Source organism: Pseudopodoces humilis, chromosome 6, assembly GCF_049639895.1.
Source record: "Pseudopodoces humilis isolate 2021_Gansu_Grassland_sample_001 chromosome 6, ASM4963989v1, whole genome shotgun sequence".
NCBI lineage: Eukaryota > Metazoa > Chordata > Aves > Passeriformes > Paridae > Pseudopodoces > Pseudopodoces humilis.
In genome coordinates, this window is record NC_142205.1 from 23,569,454 (window position 1) to 23,587,500 (window position 18,047).

The window sequence follows — 18,047 nt, forward strand, 5'->3', positions numbered from 1 at the left end:
AGGATACCCCATGCAAAGAGGGATGTGTGCATGGCCCCCAGGAGAGCTCTGTGCCTCCTCTACATCCTGTCCAGGTGTGATGCCGCTACCCCACTCCTTTCCCCCATCGTGGACTATTAGGATAAGTGCTCAGTTTTCTCCATCCAACCCACTTTGTTTTGCTCATTTTTTTTCTCTCCTTAGCAGATGTTTTGGTGCAGGTCATCAGTGAGCACAGACAGGTACTGGTAGCTGCAGGAGGCTCTAGGCACAGGTGATGAACATCAGTAGCTTGCTTACCTTGTAAGTATTAATCCTGATCCAGAGAACTCTTCTGGAACATAGTTAAAAGCATTCAGCTAGCACTTGTCTAGAAAATTAGCTTTAGGTACAGTTCTTGATGGGTCCCCTCCCTGGTAATGGCAGTCTGGTCCAGTTTTTATTTTTTACTTATTTATTTGTTACTCAATAAAATTTTTGGAAGTGGAAGCTTGCCCTTTTCTCCCCTTTACCAGTCTGGGTAACTGGGGAACAAAATGACGAGATTACAAAATGACAAGATGACAGAGAGACATCTGCAGTGAAAATGAGAAGCATTTGTGAATGCTCAAAATGAGCAGATGACCACCACTTGGATGGGAAAAAAAATGTCAGTAAAATATATCTCCTGAAAAGGCAAACAGGTCTCCTATATAGTTTTAAAAGCCTCCGGTAGGAGTGTAATTTCATCTGAATTTCCTGATAAGGGGAAATTACTAAACTGGAAGCAGCTCAAGTTTTTCAAGTAATAAGAGCCCAAAAAAAAGAGACAGAAAGTGCAGGACAGGATGTGACTCTTCTTACAGTACAGAAGGGGGTTGGTATTTGAGGGGTTGGGTGGCTGTCTATTTTCTAGTTCATGAGGTTTTATAAAATGTAGCATGAGTTCAACATGCAAGAGGGAGCTGCTGCTCTGTAGATCTTACGAAATGCGCCATGCTCTGCAGGAGTAGCTAGTGAAGCTAGGTAAACCCTAAAGCATATGGGGTTTTAAACCATTTAGGGAAAAAAACCCTCCATTATGTAAGATAATCTTGTAAGTCACTGTTAACTCATCCATAGAGTCCATCTGCTTCACTGCACATGATGCACTGCAAATTCTCTTAGCTAATGCAACATCCATAGCTCACAGATATATTTTTTCCTAGATGTATTTTTTCTAGACCCTAGTCATGAGTCTAGAAATTAAATCAAAACTAACTAAACTGCAAATCATTCCTTGAAATAACAGAATTTATCAAACAGGAGAAGAAAGCAAGATTTCAAAAATTCCTTTTTTCTGTTATATCTGATTATAGACAAAACCACTCCAATTACAAGCACAAAAACAGAGACATCCTATCTACATCCCTGGAAACTACTATAGGTGTAGTAATGCTGAAACTGCTGTTCCAGGGACCTGGACTTGGGGTTTGCAATGGCTATCCCCTTTTTTCAGTGGCCAAGTGCTTTGGTTGTCTTTGGGGTGGTTTTGCAAAGTGAGTGTGAGTTTGTGAGTGTGCAAAACTCAAAGGAGGTGTTACAATAATCCTCAATATAGCAATATGTCCCTATCATTCAAATCGAAGATGTCACCTTCAAATGCACTTTCCTAGGACCACATCTAAATATTGCCAGGTGAGAACAAAGTGGCTATTTTTCCAAAAGATGTTAAATGTAGGGTATTATTTTTTAAAATCTAATTACAATCTTTTCTTAGGAAAAATTAATTCCAATGAGTAATTTGGCAACTGTGTGTTGTATTAATTAATACTAATGTATTGAAGTAGACTAGATTGCAGCATGAGCTTTCTGTGTTGGACTTTGTGCAATTATGCAAGTCTTAAAGTTTTTCCTGACTGATACACAGTGATAACACTCAGAAAATTTCCAGCCTGAGGGTGAAGCTCTCTGAACTGTTTCATGAACTGATGTTCTGGAGGTTTTCTAGAAAACATTTGGCTTGGCTCATATTTGATGCTTTTTGGTGCCCTTCCTGGTCCCATGGGATACTGGAACCATTTCTGGGAAGAGGGAAGTGGCCATGGTTTGCCATGGTCTCTGGGGAGTGGAAGACACTTCTTGCAGAGTCTGTGGGGGGGAAAAGCCTTGCACTGAAGCCAGACATGACTCCTGCAAACCCTCTGTGCCCAGCCATGTCCCAGTTAGGCTTGAAGTTAAATATGAAGACAGCAGTGATAGATAGACCTATGAAATACATTGTCTTCTTGTTTTAAGTATTCACAGGTCTTCAGCTGAGTTTTAAATGGATGGATAAAAGGACAGCACTCTATGTAAAAAAAGAAGCCAGATAACACATATCTCACCCGTAGTTCTAAATGCATTTTGTATCTTGTTATTGTTTTGAAACTGGTAGGATGACATTAAGAGGGGATTTGTGCCACTAACTGATATAATTACAAATCTGTTCCAGTGGGCTAAAGCTGAATTTTAAAATTAACTTGCAGCCTCATAAACCCGCTTTCAGCCATTTCAGTTGGAATGTCACCTGCATGTCCAGTGTGCATCCGTGACACAATGGCAATGCTGGGAAGTAGCAGCAGAGGCCAATCAACCATCCTCAGCTCTCATCCCCTCCACTTTGCTTCTGCCAAAGCTGTTATCTCTCAGAGCATTTGTCACAGATACACCAGGGTACACAGTAGTTGAAAAGCCATTATCTCTTTCAAAAGTAGTGACTAATGTGCTTTTGCCTACAGCAATGTGAGGGTCAGCAAGATATTGCTGTAGAATCAGCTGTATTTACCTTGTAGAAAAACAGCTGCATTTTCCTAATATTTTTTAAGGAAATAAAGGTCTTTATTTTTCAAAACTATTCTGGTAGCTTTTTTCTTATATTTCTCCTGGAAATGTTGATTTGTATTTTTATATCCTCTGTCATTCTGTCATTAGCAAACAGGCAATTTTAACATTTTTTTCTCTCTGAGTAAAGCAATATTTTCCTTGACTGGATGATACTGTCCAGTGTAATTACATGTGGTTTGATAATCAAAACTTAAAAGCACCTTTCAAAAAAAAAAAAAAAAGACAGCTGCTTTTTCTGTCTGTGGTGGCAGCCCATCTACCACAATATTCTGTAACATGGGGGCCAGCATATCCCACCTGGTGGCAATACACAATGGGGAATCAAAATCATCACAGCCAGCTGATGCTGTCACTGCACTCCATTTTATATAGAAAAGGATTGTGCTTGTAGTTCATTGCAAGGCTTGCCTCATTAAATCATCTTTTCAGACAATGGACTTCTGAGAAACCCAAACTCCAAGGAACTCAGGTGGTGGCACTGCCTTTGCTGTGATTATTTTCATTGTGGGGGTTGAAGGGGAAGGAGAAAGCTTTTCACTTGCAGCACAAGCTGCAAGTCATCCATGCAGTTGGGTTTATATCTGGGAAAAAAGCCTGCATGATTATGCAGAGTGACATTTACAGCCATGGCGTTTCTTCAAATTAATGTAAGTGGTACAATAACTTCAAAGTTGTATTTTTTCCCATGGGGCTGTGTGTTAATAGTTAAATAACTGAACAAGGTGTAGGTTCAAATATAAAGTTTACAATGGAATATAATCACTTGATACTTGGTTTTCTCAATATCTCTATCTTGAGTGCTTAAAGTCTGTTTACAGTATGAATACAATTAAACATGTAGATATATTTCTCTTTATTGCATCAAGGCTCTTCAAACATGTGGCTGTTTTCACACACTTCCAGCTGACAATAACGCTCACGCGTTGTTACCCCAGCAGCTGAAGACTTACACTGCACTTGATAAACTTTGATGCAAAAAGCAATCAGTTTTAATTCCTACCAGATATAGGCAAGGTAAGATGAAAAGACAACCTGACAATGAATGTGCTTGAAGCTCAGAGGAAAACCAAACCAAACGATTTTTCATGCATTCCCCAGCTACTGTGGCTACAGCATAGTGACTGTGGTGTTCAGAAGGACCAGGCTATCTGAGCACTGCAGCAAAAATCACCAGAGCAAGAAGCCCATCAGTGTGGAGTCAGTCTGTCTAGAAGCACGGCACACAAAGCAGCAGCAGCAGACTTTTCCCTGCCTACACCAGAGCACCAGGAGCAGCCGGCTGGGCTGGAGCCAGCATCACCATGCAGGCACTGTTGTTGGGTGCACAGACTTGTTGGCACTGGCAGATCCTTTCCTGCTTGGAGCTGAGTGAGGCAAGCTGAATCCTTCTGGGGGAACAGCTTTAGAGAGAAAAGATGGCAAAAGATATTCCTTTTCTGGAAGAAAGGAGATTTAAAAGTTGTAAGCAGATTGTTTACATGAGTGACGCCTGCCACAGTGGGGCAGGAACTGTGGTTTATTTTCTAGTCTTCTTTACATTGACTTCTCAGCCGGGTGATGTTACCCTGGCTTCGTATGTCTCATCTATGGAGAAGAGATGGAAACATCCACACTGCTGTTCCCACAATCTTCTGCCTGGACAATAGCAAATATTTTATCTTAGTAAAATAATTTCAAGAAAATCTAAAAATTTGTTTGCTGGAGGAGAGATGAAGAAAAGGTTTTTCACTAAGTTTTGGTGCAAATCAGCTTCTCCAGTTAATTATAAAGTGACTTAAAGGAATAGTCCACATGGTCCTTATCCTCTGGAGGTGGTTGCTATGTAACATACCTGCTGGGATGCTGGGATGTGACAGGATATGCTCCACACAAGTCACACGCATGTGGCAGACTATCCCTGCCAAGAGCAGTCAGCAGCCTGGGGGGCTGCCTCTGAGAACAGATATTTGTGGTCATCTGTTGTTTTTATTTATTTTATTTATTTTATCCCTGTTCTGCAGGGATTTGTGATATGATGTGCTACATCATGTGCTCATGACTTGTCAAAAACCTGGTTTCCAGGAAAATGATGGCCCACACAAGGTTGGGGCTGGCCAGTAGCTGAACAAGTGGTCCCGCTGGCTCAGCAGTGCCTTGCAGCTGTGTGTAGGATAAGCACCTGGAAAGTAACCTGAGCTTAATGCTGGAAAGGAGTAGCCAAAACTAGGCTGGGCTGGAAGAAGATAATGGAATCCAAAAGATTTGTCTATGAATTGTTAGATCCACTCACCCAAAACAAATATTGTAAAAACAAACTGCATAGATGCTACCTGCACCTGGAGATTAATACACATTTCAAAACAAAAAAAAATCTACCCTTTCCTTTAGACTAAGCCAGATGTTGCATGCCAGTGTTTTCTGGACTGAGTTTATTGATGGATGAGAACATTAAATAGTTAAAAGGATTCTTTCACCTCGGTGAATCTTTTACTGGGGTAAAATAAACAAACATGGAAAAACTGCCCAGATCATGCTCCTGCTTTAAGTCATGACAAGTGTTGTGAGGGTGACTGCTGCCACACAGCTAAAGGACTAAGGCACTTTGTAAATCAAATTTCAAGTAAAGAGATTGGTTTGAGAAACCTCCTCGGCGTGGAGTCACAAGCTGTCAGAGTGTATTAGCATTATGTTACTGGAGTAAAAAGAAAAACAAATTAAGATGTTTAACAGCTGAAATCTGAAACAAAATTGTGTTTAATGCTGAAAATCTTGTTAACATATTTTCAGGCTTCCCTTTCCCCAGATATTAAATCTCAGTGTGTTTGCAAGCATCTTTTTATCACACATAGAAACCTACTGTGAGAGAACGAGACCTATACGCGACATATGGTAAGGACGGGTGTTTCACCCTGCGTGCAAAAGCCTCTTCAGCATTGCTGCAGCATCCAGTAGCACATGGGAAGATTTTAAGGACCAGGGGAGATACACAGCTGGAATTCCCTGTGTGTCTGGGGTGACAGAAAGAATTGCATCAACAGCAACAGGCCCAAACTGAAGATCGCACATGCTGTAGCATTTAATGTGAGGGGTAATTTGAACTCCCAAACTGGTTTTTCTTTCATATTGGCTCCCACAATGAAAGAACCATTAAGGGTTTTAGTGATCTTCCAAGACTCTGCTTCCAGCAGAAAATTGGCTCCTTCTCCTTGGACACAAGACCAATTTTTAACTCAATTTCGAGAGATGATGGATGTTGTACTTTATTCCAAGTCTATATGCTAAATTAACAAGGCTGTCTGCTTAGTTTCCTCTTTTGAAACCACATTGAGATGAGTTTCTGCTAATTCTCTTACACAGGGCATTAGACATGTGAACGGAGTCCTTATTCAAGAATTGAAATAATAGGCTTTTTTGCCAAGTGTATTACTTTGGGTAATAATTTGAGCTGTGAGGCAGCAACAATAATTTGCTTCCTGAAAAAGGATTACCATCTGAATTATTTCAAGTAGAATGAAACTAAACATATATTTTCATCAAAGTATTTTAAAAAATATTAATTACATTTTAAAAGTGTATCTTAGAGCAGGGATCATTCCATTAGGTGGGCCCATTTCATACTTGGTTTTTTCCTCATGCTCCCCCTGGTCAGTTTTAAAGACAACAGAAAGTCCCTCAGGAGTACTCTGGATTACATAACAGCCTGCATTAGGTTTATTTATTCAGTTATTAGCATGTTAACAGATGCTGTTGATTCGTTAAATATTTGATTTGGTAAAGCATGGAAAAAATGGCATAAAAGTGAATGTTCTTCTTAACTCTGGCCATGACTCAGGGGAATGGCCACTGCAGTAAAACTTACATAATTCTGTACGTAAGGAAAATGTTTCACAGAAGTAAGCCATTGGGAAGGCAATTTAAAATTAAATTTTGGACAGAACACAGAAAATTTGAAGGCAAAACTCTGACAAAACTTTGACCTCTGGGCAAAACCAGGAACCGGCTCTATTAAGTCTATGTATTGTGTTGTACCAGTAGAAGCTGAGTTGTTTCCCAAAAATACTGGGGTGGCCAAAAAGGAGGCCACCTGCTTTCAGGACTGTGATTGGGACTGCTTAAATACCAGTGAGCCCACAGCTAGGAACACCTTTCCGTGTACGCCTATTCTTTCTAAATTGGAATGTTTAAAAGCAGTGTGTTTGTAATTGTAAAGTGGCCCAGGATGGCAATAAACAGTCTTAATGGTTTCCTTTTGGCAGCACAGACCCAGCAGGTCTTCTTATTCCACAAGGAGCTTTTGAGATGGATTGGATGAACTGGCCTCATGGAATGGGGTTCGTACTTCATGTATCACAAAATCATGTGTCTCAACCAGAAAAAAGAAACCAGTGCAACAATGCAGCTGTCAGTGTCTTCCTCAAGAGGAGGTCAAACACAGAGATGATGTGTATCAACTAATCAAAGCAAAAGGATGTAAGAGTGTGGTTGAAATAACTGAGTAATTTAAGCAAGGAATAAAAAGAATAATATAACACCTTTAGCATAATTGAATAATGTCCTTCCCACAGGTGACACAAGGTGGAAAAGCATGGTCAAGTCTTTATTCAGTTGTGATTATGCTTCCAAACAATAGCTTGTTAAATAAAATAGTAAGAAAAATGCCAATTCTTTCTTAGAGCTTTATATTTCAAAAATATTTCAGTCCTACTTATGTCAGACACCAGTCTCATCCTAGTCCTCCCTCGCATGGAGGTTGCCAAAGATTCCTTTTTTGTTAATGTTTTCTGCTGCAGCACAATGACTCAGAACGAGTTTTAATTATGGCTGTAGCCTGAATGATCTTGCAGATCTCATCATTAGATCCTGGGAGAAGCTAATGGCTTATCTGTTCTGTATAATTGTTCAAATCTTTTCCATCAGTTTTCCATCAGTGATATCTCATTTGTTACAGTTGTATGGTGGTGAGTCAACTACTCAGCCCAGGACTTTAGAAATTCAAAAATACACTCTGGCAACTAAATAAAAAAAACATTTTGAAGTTATTTTCTTAGGGCACGAAATTGGTGTGAGTTTTGAAATACTGTATCCTCATGGAGCTGCACTGATTAGCAGTATCTGATATGTTTTTATAACTAATGGTAGTCTCACTCAACAACACAAGTGATTAAGCAATTTGTGCCTCCTGACATAGTAACAGGAAACTTATTTCTCAACAGCTTTGCCACTGATAGTAAGCAATAATTTTAATGTCTTTGTTCAACAGCCAGCAGCATGGTTAATACCCAGTTTGTTAAAGTCACAAATCCCCCTTAATGATGCACAAATAGAAGTCCTTCTGCTAAAAGTAAATTTTTCTTTCACAGCTCCTTGAAATATGAGGTGGTGGTTTTGTCAGCAGCACAAGCTTGTTGGCAGAGATGGCAATACCTGGCATTTTGACACCTGTCATTGCTACTCCCTAAACTGCGTGGTAGTTTGGTTCCTGGGGGAAAGGAAGGGTAAAGATGCTCATGGATAAGAGAACTGAATGGCTTTCATGAAGAAAAGCAGTTTTGGGGCAATTCATAATGTCAGTGAGCAAACAAGTGACATGTTAAAGCAGGTTTGATGCACTGTTAGACAATCCCCTGGAGCCCTGCTGCCATTTGTGGGTTGATGGAGACTGTGATTGCTGTGACAGAAGAAATAGTTATTAGGGAGGAGAATAAATTGCATTTCTAGTGCACCTGTCCCCTGTTAGAAAACACACCTCTAAAGACACACCTCAGCTTTTACCTCTGCACAGAAAAATCTGGGAGACATGACTCCCCCTGGATAGCAGGGCACTCCCAACTGAAATCTGAGTTCTCCTATGCCTGAAACTGCCTTGCCAAAGGAACATTTTCAGAACACACATCCTTTGTGGCTAATTTATCACCAGGGGAAAAGGAGATCACAGAACCTTAACTGGTCTGGGAAATGTAAGAGACATGCAGAGGAGCTTCTGAGCCTGCACTTGCAGGCTATGGAGAGGTTTTGGCACACCTGAGTTTCAGTGGGATCACAGCCCTCTAGACACACAGAGCAGCACGTCTCCCCCTTACCTTCTCTGCCTGAGGACTCAGAAAGAGCAGTCTTTAAAGGTCTCTCACCTGTTCTTCTAACAACAGATATAATTTTGCTGGGGACTTTTGGGGAATTAATCTGTTGTATCTATCTCTCTTCCCTGCTACCCCAATTAGATGCCCATAAGAGAGCTTTTCTTCTACTTCATCTTAGTTTCGAGATAAAACTAAGTGATTCCTAATGCATGGTTTTATTCTGAGTAGGTCCCTTTGAAACCAGCGTTGGCTGAAACTTCTCAACAGCTGTAGGTCCAGAAAAATCTCATGCATTCAGGTATGTTACAAGGCTCTTCATGCTGTGCCAGGACTACTTTCATTTCAGAGCACTATTGTGGCTTTGGTTCCCTTGACCCTTAATCCTCATATACTGACAATACTGGTGTGCATTGCCATATTGGGGTATTTTTCCCCCAGATCTGAACAGATTTTTCTTCTTTAAAACTATTGATTGAGGTGATTAAACCACCACAGCTATTTTTATTCCTTCATGGGAGTGCTAACGTCAACACAGAGCTCCTCTTGCCTTTCTGTATGTCTGCCTGCTCAAGAAGAGTCTTCAACTGTACCAGCAGCTTTCACATAGACAAGCCTGAAAGAGCAGTGACCTCAGCACAGGCAGGGAATTAAGCCTATAATCTAATGGGGTTTCTTTTTCCATTTCTAAATAATGGGATTCTATTAGACCAAAGTGTAGTCGCGCCGTAATCATAATTTATTGTATAGCATATCTGAATTTTGCCTTTTATAAATCATAGAGAATTACAACACACAGTTATATAATTGAATCTTCTCTTGTATCATTAATATTTTTCATTTGTTAGAGAAACCCCTTTTCGTTCATAATTCACATATGACTGGGTATAGAATTTACAGGGGGTTTAATATTCCTATTTTTATGTGTTTTCATATTTTCATTTTCATTCCTTTTAAATATTTTGTAAGGTTTTTTTTAAAATCATTTTATACTTATGAGGTTTTGTACACATCATTCTGAACAATTTTAATGACAAATGTAATGACATAAGTTTGTGTGTATATATCCTAAAATCTCAACACCAACAAAATGTCATGACCTTTGAAAGGAAATAATTGAGGTTAATTGATTCTGACATTGACATTTAAATGTATTAGTGGTATACACCAGTGAAAGTATTGATCAGTGAAAGTAATCAGCAATAATAGGAAAAATTAATCACTTTCAAAGATTTATTTGATTTCAGCTATGGAATGTACTGTGGCCAGGACTGAAGCTGACCCTGTGAATATAGCAGGGATTATTACCAAACAAAAAGACAAAGACATGTAAATGAGGGAAAGCTGGGAGGGCACACTTTAACTTGCTATTAGAATATTGAAATAAGGAGTGGCATACAGCCTAAGACTTGTGATCTACTGTTCGTAAATCCATTTCTGCATTGGAACAGCAACAGCTGATTTAGAAGAACACACAAGAAATTTGTTGGTGAAAAATTTTTGTTAAAGGTCTCACCTTCAATAAGTGAGTCAATTGGCTTCCATCCTGAAATAGGTGGGTTTATGTCAGAAATCTTTCAGAATATTTTATTAATAGAAGCTGTACCTCCCAGATATTCTTACTTAAGAGCTCAGGTTTTTTTCGGAATTCAGTTAAAATCTTCACATCAACCCAATCTTGTGGCAATGAGACACAGTTTGACTATCTAGTGACTGGGAGTACCCCCTTTTTCTGGTTCTAAGCTAAGTCAGGAATCAAACAATCACACTGTTATGTGGTATCCTACTTTTTTTTCTTCTAACCAGTTTAGGAAGGAAGTCAAGTGAGGCAGTCACTGAAAGGTGAGATTAAATCAGTAAAAACGTGAAGGGCCTGGTCTTATTTCTCCAGTCTTTACAGTGTTTTAGTATTCATATTTAGTATTATACAGTACAGCACTGAGTAATACAAATTATTAATACAAATAACTTCTCCACTTCTGTTGATTTATATGCACCCTTGCTCCTTCTTACCACTTTCCTGTGAATGGCACCAGGTTTGATAGTCAGTGAATCAGGCCAGAAATACTTTAGGAGTGCTACATTCCCAATGGGAATTGATTATGTTGGGAGTGAAGGGCTTAGACGTCCATCTAGAGCATCCTCTTTTCCTGCAGCAGGACAAAACCACCCACACCATGTTTATCTAAATTTCTGTCTCCATAGAGATAGTCCTAGTGATAATTAGATTTGGATGTTTAAAGCATCACTGTTCTAAGATAGGTTGTCACATAATGCATTACAAGTGCATACAGTAGCAGCAGATAGAGTTTTAACTACCTCTTCTTCCAGATGTAAGGAGATTTTGTTATTAAAAATGAAGAGATACACCGTTTTTAAATAAAGTGTATAATTTTGTCACTAAAGGGAGTTAAAGGAGATATTTGTATGCTAGTTGTGGCAGCATTTTGTTTGCAACATTATCTATGGAGTTTCCTGAACTGCTTATTTGCAGAGTTCACCCCTTTTGATAACCTTTTTTAAGATATACAGCACAAATATGTTGGTAGTTCTTTCTAGAAACAGTTTGATATTGTGAAATAAATACAGGGCCAGGAGCTTCAGAATTCTCCTGACAACACTGTTTTGAGATTACTTCAAACTGTAATGTCAGACTTTTCAAGTTGAAAGAAAAGAAGGAGTACCCTACAGCTCGTGACAGCCTGTATAGTGTATCTGTGTACCTGTATGTTGCATTGAACTCCACTAACACAGTTATGATAAACCTCAATGAAAATGAAAATCTCTACGTTATAGTAACCCTGCTGTCGCTCCCCATCTGCAAAACTGAGGCAAACACACAAGGACTCACTGAAGCTGAATTCTGCTCTTGGTTCTCTGGAGGAGAGTCCTACAAGCCCCAGGAAGTCACAGTGGTGGAAAGCTGCAGAGCATCACAGAAGGAACGCAGGCCAATGCTGAGCCAAATCCAGCCTGTCCATGGCTCCTTTCCTGCAGCAGGACAAAACCTGTCCTGTTTCTTCTCACAAAGAAGAAGGTGGAGGGAAGAGATTATTCCTGGCTCCTCTTGGAGCTGAGCCCCACTTGCAGCTGTGCTGGGTGCCACAGCAGGCTGCAGGTAACTCAGCTCCCTTGTCATCAAGAAAAAAGGCATAGGGCCGGGAAAGTGTGGACAGCTGGGGCTGCTGCTGCAGCTGCATGAACCTCCTGGTCCCTGGCATGGCTCAAGGTGGATGAACCCCCATACTTTGCTCTTCAAACCATAGAGGGGTTCTTCACAGCCCTGAAAGCACTGGTGTTTGTGGCTATGTCCTTGGGCAGGGGCTGCTGCAGACACTCTCTCATGTTTCAAGAAGTGAATTAACTTCCAAAGGCATTGAGTACCTGAGCTCCATCTGGGTGCTCTGGGTGATGCACACCTCTGAAAGGAGCAACCCAAGCTTTCCCAAATACCATGTCCATGCCAGATGACCAGCTTTCTTAGCCACAGGTTTCACAATCTCCACTTCTTTGCTGTAATGAATAACCACAGAAATTAATAAAATGTGCACTTTGTTCCCTGGATAGACTTTCCTCTTAGGGGAAATTAATAAATATATTGATTCTATTTCTATAAACATCTTTCTGTGAAACAATACTGAAGTGAATGCTTCTGAAGATCCCATCCATGTGTTAAGCATGAAGATAGAGGCCTCAGTGCCAACATTAGATTTCAGACTGCTGGAAAAGCAGAGTTTTGCTCACTTGTACTTCCCAAGACTGCTTGAACTTTTATCTAATAGATAGACTGTTGATAGACTTCGAATGTAATTTAAACACTCTTTGAAGCAGCAAGAGATGTCACTGGCATTCCCTTACTACCTCTCTTTCAGAAAGAAATGGGAATAAGTAGCCTTAGCTTGTCATACTACTATGAAATAATACTTCTTTTTAAGTCCAAATATGTTTTTTTCCTGTTGATATATTAGTCATGACAAGGATCAGCCCAAAAGAGTATTTCTTCCCTCCAAAGTAAATTTTCATCCTAAAATATGAAAGCATGAGCTTTATTTTCACTGCTAGAATTTCTTGAACTGTTTCTGGATGAATTTCTCACAAATCAAGAAAATGGTTTTCCTCTCAAATCATTCCTTGGCCTATATGATGAGCTCAAGGGACAAAAGTGTTTTTCTAAGATGGAACCAGATTTTAGTAGCACCTGGAATGAAGCCACCAGTTTATTTCATAGCAGTTGTTGGGTGATAGCTTGTAAAAGAACAAATTACATTGGTGGTAGAAATAGAAAGCTTCATCTCCCATTGATATATCTGCTTTCCTGATGATGAGGGTAATCTATGCATTAATGTTTTTTTACTCTTAATGATTCATGCTAAATGTGCATCAAGAGTTACTTACAGGTACTAGCTTCATAAGTGTCTGGGAATTAACAGTGAGTTTTGTGTCCCAGTCCCCCTCTGTACAGTGGGGACTTTTTTCCATATAAATAAACCCCAGATCTTGACTTCAGAAAGAGCTCATGTTTCAGACCACAGCAGTGAGCTGACAGCCTTGCCTGGAGTCAGACTCATTCAGAGGATTCCTGCCAGGTACACTTCAACAGTGTCAGAAAAGGGTGGGAGGAAAAGAGTATTTAAAAATATATTCTGATGGACCACAGGCACTTTTCATGACATCTCCTTTTCCCATTGGTTGGTAATAGTTTGATAACTCTATTAAATAAGTGCAAGTATATAAAGATTAAACAATTTAGACACTCTTACTTATCACTGAAAGGGGTTGTTTTTACTAATTTTAGTTTTCCTGTATGCTGGCTTCATATTCCTTAGTAGAAAAATTAATGTTTACATTGTCATGCATCCATCAAAGAGATTCATACTGCAATCAGGAATTAATTTTTCTCTTCCAGTATCAGAGAGAAGGAAGTGAAAGTGTGCGTAAGAGCCAAATCCAGCATCAGACCTGAATTCTAATTCTTGGTATTTAGAAAAGCAAACAATGAATCACTCAAATTGTTCCAAACACACAATGTGAATTTACCTCAGAGCTGTTCAAAATGCAGTATGTTCATACTGAATTTGAGTTGGATTGTATAATGAATTATCCTTTATTTGAAGAATGTAAGGGCGTAAACTCAAGAAAAATAACCCCCCCACACATTAATTTCTTTACTGGAGCATGTTTTGGCTTCTTAGGTCCTTTTGCCCAGACCTCCTTGCTTTGTGAGCCTCAGAGCACCTCTTAGTGTTGAGGATCATCTTGCCTGTTCAGCTCTCACCAGTACCACTGGTAAGCAGCCTTTTGGCATGGTCTTTCTGCCTAGGCTCCTGCTGGGTACCCCATGGCCATCCTCTAGCAGCAAACCTTAGGTTATTTGTCTAACTGATACTCCTTTTCAAACTCCTGCCTTTTCAGACAGGCAGGACATGTAAACTTTGTGTATTTTCAAACCATCTATTTCTATTTGACTGAGCAATCATGAAGGTTGATGAATTAACCATTCCAACTGGTCTGCCACAGGCCCACTGGTCCTTATGAATGAGGAGTGTCATATGCCACAGGCCTCCCATGGTTCCCCTTGCCATGGGGTTAACCAGAATATGGAAAGCAGTGGCTGGGGAAAAGACTTAGGGGTCAGTGACAGAACAAAATTCTCCAAAAAGGACTAATGGTAAGTTAAGATACCTAAGTGTAAAACTGTGCTCAGAAATACAGAAGTGATCTTAGCTCTGTATGAACCATTATAGAGACACTGCACTGTTTGGTACTATCCTAGCATCCTTTCTGCAAGGCATCTTCGGAAACAGGAGAGAGTGGTTCTGTGTCTGGAAAATTTGTAGAAGTTTGAGCCATAGGGACTGTGTGAGACATAAAGAACATGGCCTATTTAACTTTCCAGGAAGAAGATAGATCAAAATGCAAACCAGTTTACAGTGTGAGAAAAGAGAGGTCTAGCAGATCAGCAGCTAGATCCACTGTAGGAAGTTGAAGCCTTTGCATTAGAAATAAAGCCCAAGTTTTAGCAGACAAAATAGTGAACTTGGCCAAAAAATAGCAGTGTGTTGTCATCCCTTGATGTTTTCAAATCATAACTGCATGCCATAAAATCTAACCTCATCATCTTCACATGGCCTGACCAGAAGAGATATCTCTAAATCACCCTTGGCTGGTTGGTTGCTTTACTGGTAATACAGGTCTCTCCTTTTCTAAAAGCTCAGGGGTCAATTCAGCCATGGTAAAGCAGATTGAGCACTGCAGCTTCTCCAGCAGGAAAACATTTACATGTAGATCACTATTAGCAGAACTGCTCAGCAGTCCACAACTGGGTAATTCCTAGAGGCAGACCATTTACTTTTAACAAAGATATTCTTAGATTGTGGAATCACTTTTGGAAGAAAAAATTAAAATTACAAAATCTGCCCACATTAAAACAAAACACATACTCAAAAAAAAAGCATTCAAGTTGTGTTCCTCCAGGAAATACACTCCATATTTTATTGTAACATTTTAAACCAATGATTCAAGTCCTTTATTAGTGAAACAGCACTTGCTCCATTTGCCATATTTTTAATCGTGCTCTCCCCAGCCCCCCAGCCGTGCAGATGTTGCACACCGCAGATAACAAGGCCCTTGCTAAGTTTGCTTCTCTGCCAAACCTACAGACATTTCTTTCTTTTTTTTTTTTTTTCCACGGACTGTGCCAGAGTCAGAGAGAGTTCATCGCCCCCATGTCCTTGCAGCGAACCCGCGAGTGCCCGGCCGCGGGAGCTGCCCTGCCAGGGGGCACAGGCATGAGCAGCGACCCCTCCTCTTCTCGGGGACGAAACCTGACCTTGCCTGAGGATTTGAGACGGAACGGGTTGCCTGCTCTACTTGGCCACTCCGGGTGTCTTCAGCTTCCCCGTGCCCCGCGGGGCCCCGGCACATGGGCCCCGGCGCCCGCTCCCCCGGGGCAGGGCAGGGCCGGGCCGGGCCGGGCGCTGCCCCGTCCCGCTGGTCCCGCTGCCGGCCGCTGAACGCAGCACAGCCCCGTGTGTGAGGCCACCCAGTGGCTCCCGGCCCGGAGGGAGCCGAGCCCGCGGCCGCGCAGTCCCCGCGGGCGGCCCCGCTCTCTGTCCCGCTCTCTGTCCCGCTCTCTGTCCCGCTCTCTGCCCTCGGTGTCGGCAGAGGGATTCAGCAGAAGTGCTGCTGGAAGGGCTGGAGAAGGCTCTCCGCCCGCCGGCGGCAAACCAGGCCTGTGGGTTCTGCCCTTTTTGTTTTAACGGATATCGCTTAATACTGTCCATCTCCAGTTTCTGTCCATGTCCAGCTAGTGACAAAAGGTCAAATCTGACACACCTTCCTCCCCCCCAATCAGCCTGTTTGCAAATAATTAATAAGGGCACAATTAGGCAGTAATGGTGGGACGGACATTTATGGTCTTCCTGACGGTAACGGGGATTGGTGCTACTGAGCAAATCTTTTGATGATACGGTTCAGGTTCTGCGACGTACGCCTTGGATCTCTATCAGAAATAGCCCCGAGACCTCCCCCAAATAAAGCCCTAACAAGAAGTCAGAAGAGCACCATAACTACATTTGCTTTTGGCTTTTATTATCAACAATCAATTAATGGTACACTCTTGGAAAACTATATGCACATGTAGAAATATTTCCCCTTTTAAATAGAAGCATTCATTTTAACCACATATAAATAAATCTGGAAACCCTGAACATAATTTATGACCATTATGCTCACAAACATATTCCAACAGGTAGGGAAAAGGAAAAAAATGAGACGACATGCAACCAATAATAAAAATATATATAATTGCCTGAACCTGGTCTCTCTAAACGCAAAGGGAACCGAACCCGTGAGAACCTTATTTCTCCATAAAGACACGCCATAGAGACTACGAGAAGGGAAAACATTATTCATACGGTCAACTAGACAAGTCTGTACTGATATTAACACTATACAGTTGAGTCACAGAACACAGTTGTAGAAAGACACGGAAAAAGAGAAAGCATACCTGGCGACATTCAACTAAGAGCTATAGTTTGTGCCTTTTAAAATAAAATTAGAAAACCCTAACGGAGATGCCTAAAAACTGCGTAGACCGTGTAATAATAATAATAATTAATAATAATTAATTAATAATAAATACAGGCCCCCCGCCGTGAGGAGCGCGGGCCCTGCAGGGGCCGGATCCGCGGTACAGGAAGCGGCGGCGGCCGCCGGGTTAGAGCTGAGCCCGGCGGGGCTCCGGCGGCGGCGGCAACGGAGAGACCCAAGACCCAACGAAGGGACAGTGACACCGGACGGTGGAGGAAGGACCACCCCCAGGCGCGGGGCCGGGGTCGGCCGGAGGGTGGCGGGGGAGGAGGGGAGGAGGGGAAGAAGACACTTTGTCCCTCCGGCTGACCGCGAAAAGGAACTTAAAAAAACCCCACGGGCGAGGAGGGTGCCCCCCCTCGCGGCCGGGCCGCCCGCGGGCACAGTCCCCGCGGCCCGCCGCTCCCCCCCGCCCGCGCAGCGCTCCCCGCCCGGCCGCCCCTGCCCCGCCCCGGCGGAGGCGCTGCGGGGCCGGCCCCGCCGCCGGGCCGGGGGCGAGGGGAGCCGGGCGCGGCCCCCCGTGGGGGCGCGGGGTCCCTGCCCCGCGGAGCCCGGCGCAGCCCGGGCCCCTGGTCATTGCTATGGGCGGGCGGCGGATACTAATGAGCGGGAGGGGCCGCCGCCGCCGCCGCCGCCGCCGCTCAGAACATGCCGCTCTTGACGAGGCTGCCTTTGGTGCCTCCGGGCCGCTGCAGCGAGGAGAGGACGCTGGCGAAGGGGCCGCCTAACGAGTCGGGGATAGAGGTGATGGGCCCGGGCCCCGGCGCCCAGCCCTGCCCCGGCCCCGCCGCCGCCAGCCCGCCGGGCCCGGCCGCTCCCTTGCCCGGCTCGCCCCCCGGCCCGCCGGGCCCCGCCGCTCCCTGTCCGGCGGCGGGGCTGGGCCCGCCGCCACCGCCTCCGCCGCAACTGGGAGCGGGATTGGGGGTGGGGCCGGGGCCGCCGGTGCTGGCGGGGGCGGTGCTCTTGGCCGCCCTGCTCTCGTCGTCGCGGGAGGCGTCCGACTTCTTGCCGGCCGCCCCGTTCTTGGCGGCCGCCGCCGCCGCCGCCGCCGCCCTCTCCTGCTTGCGGAATTTGGCGCGG

At 42.9% G+C, this 18,047-nt stretch overlaps 1 protein-coding gene across 1 annotated transcript in view; it reads right to left on the bottom strand.

Moving 5' to 3' along the window:
- Positions 1-17,608: 17,608 nt before the first annotated feature.
- Positions 17,609-18,047, bottom strand: part of PHOX2B (paired like homeobox 2B) — a 1,980-nt gene continuing 1,541 nt past the window's right edge. The window contains exon 3 of the mRNA XM_005517752.2: positions 17,609-18,047. This exon is cut by the window's right edge and continues 17 nt beyond it. Coding sequence (XP_005517809.2) covers positions 17,609-18,047 — 439 coding nt within the window.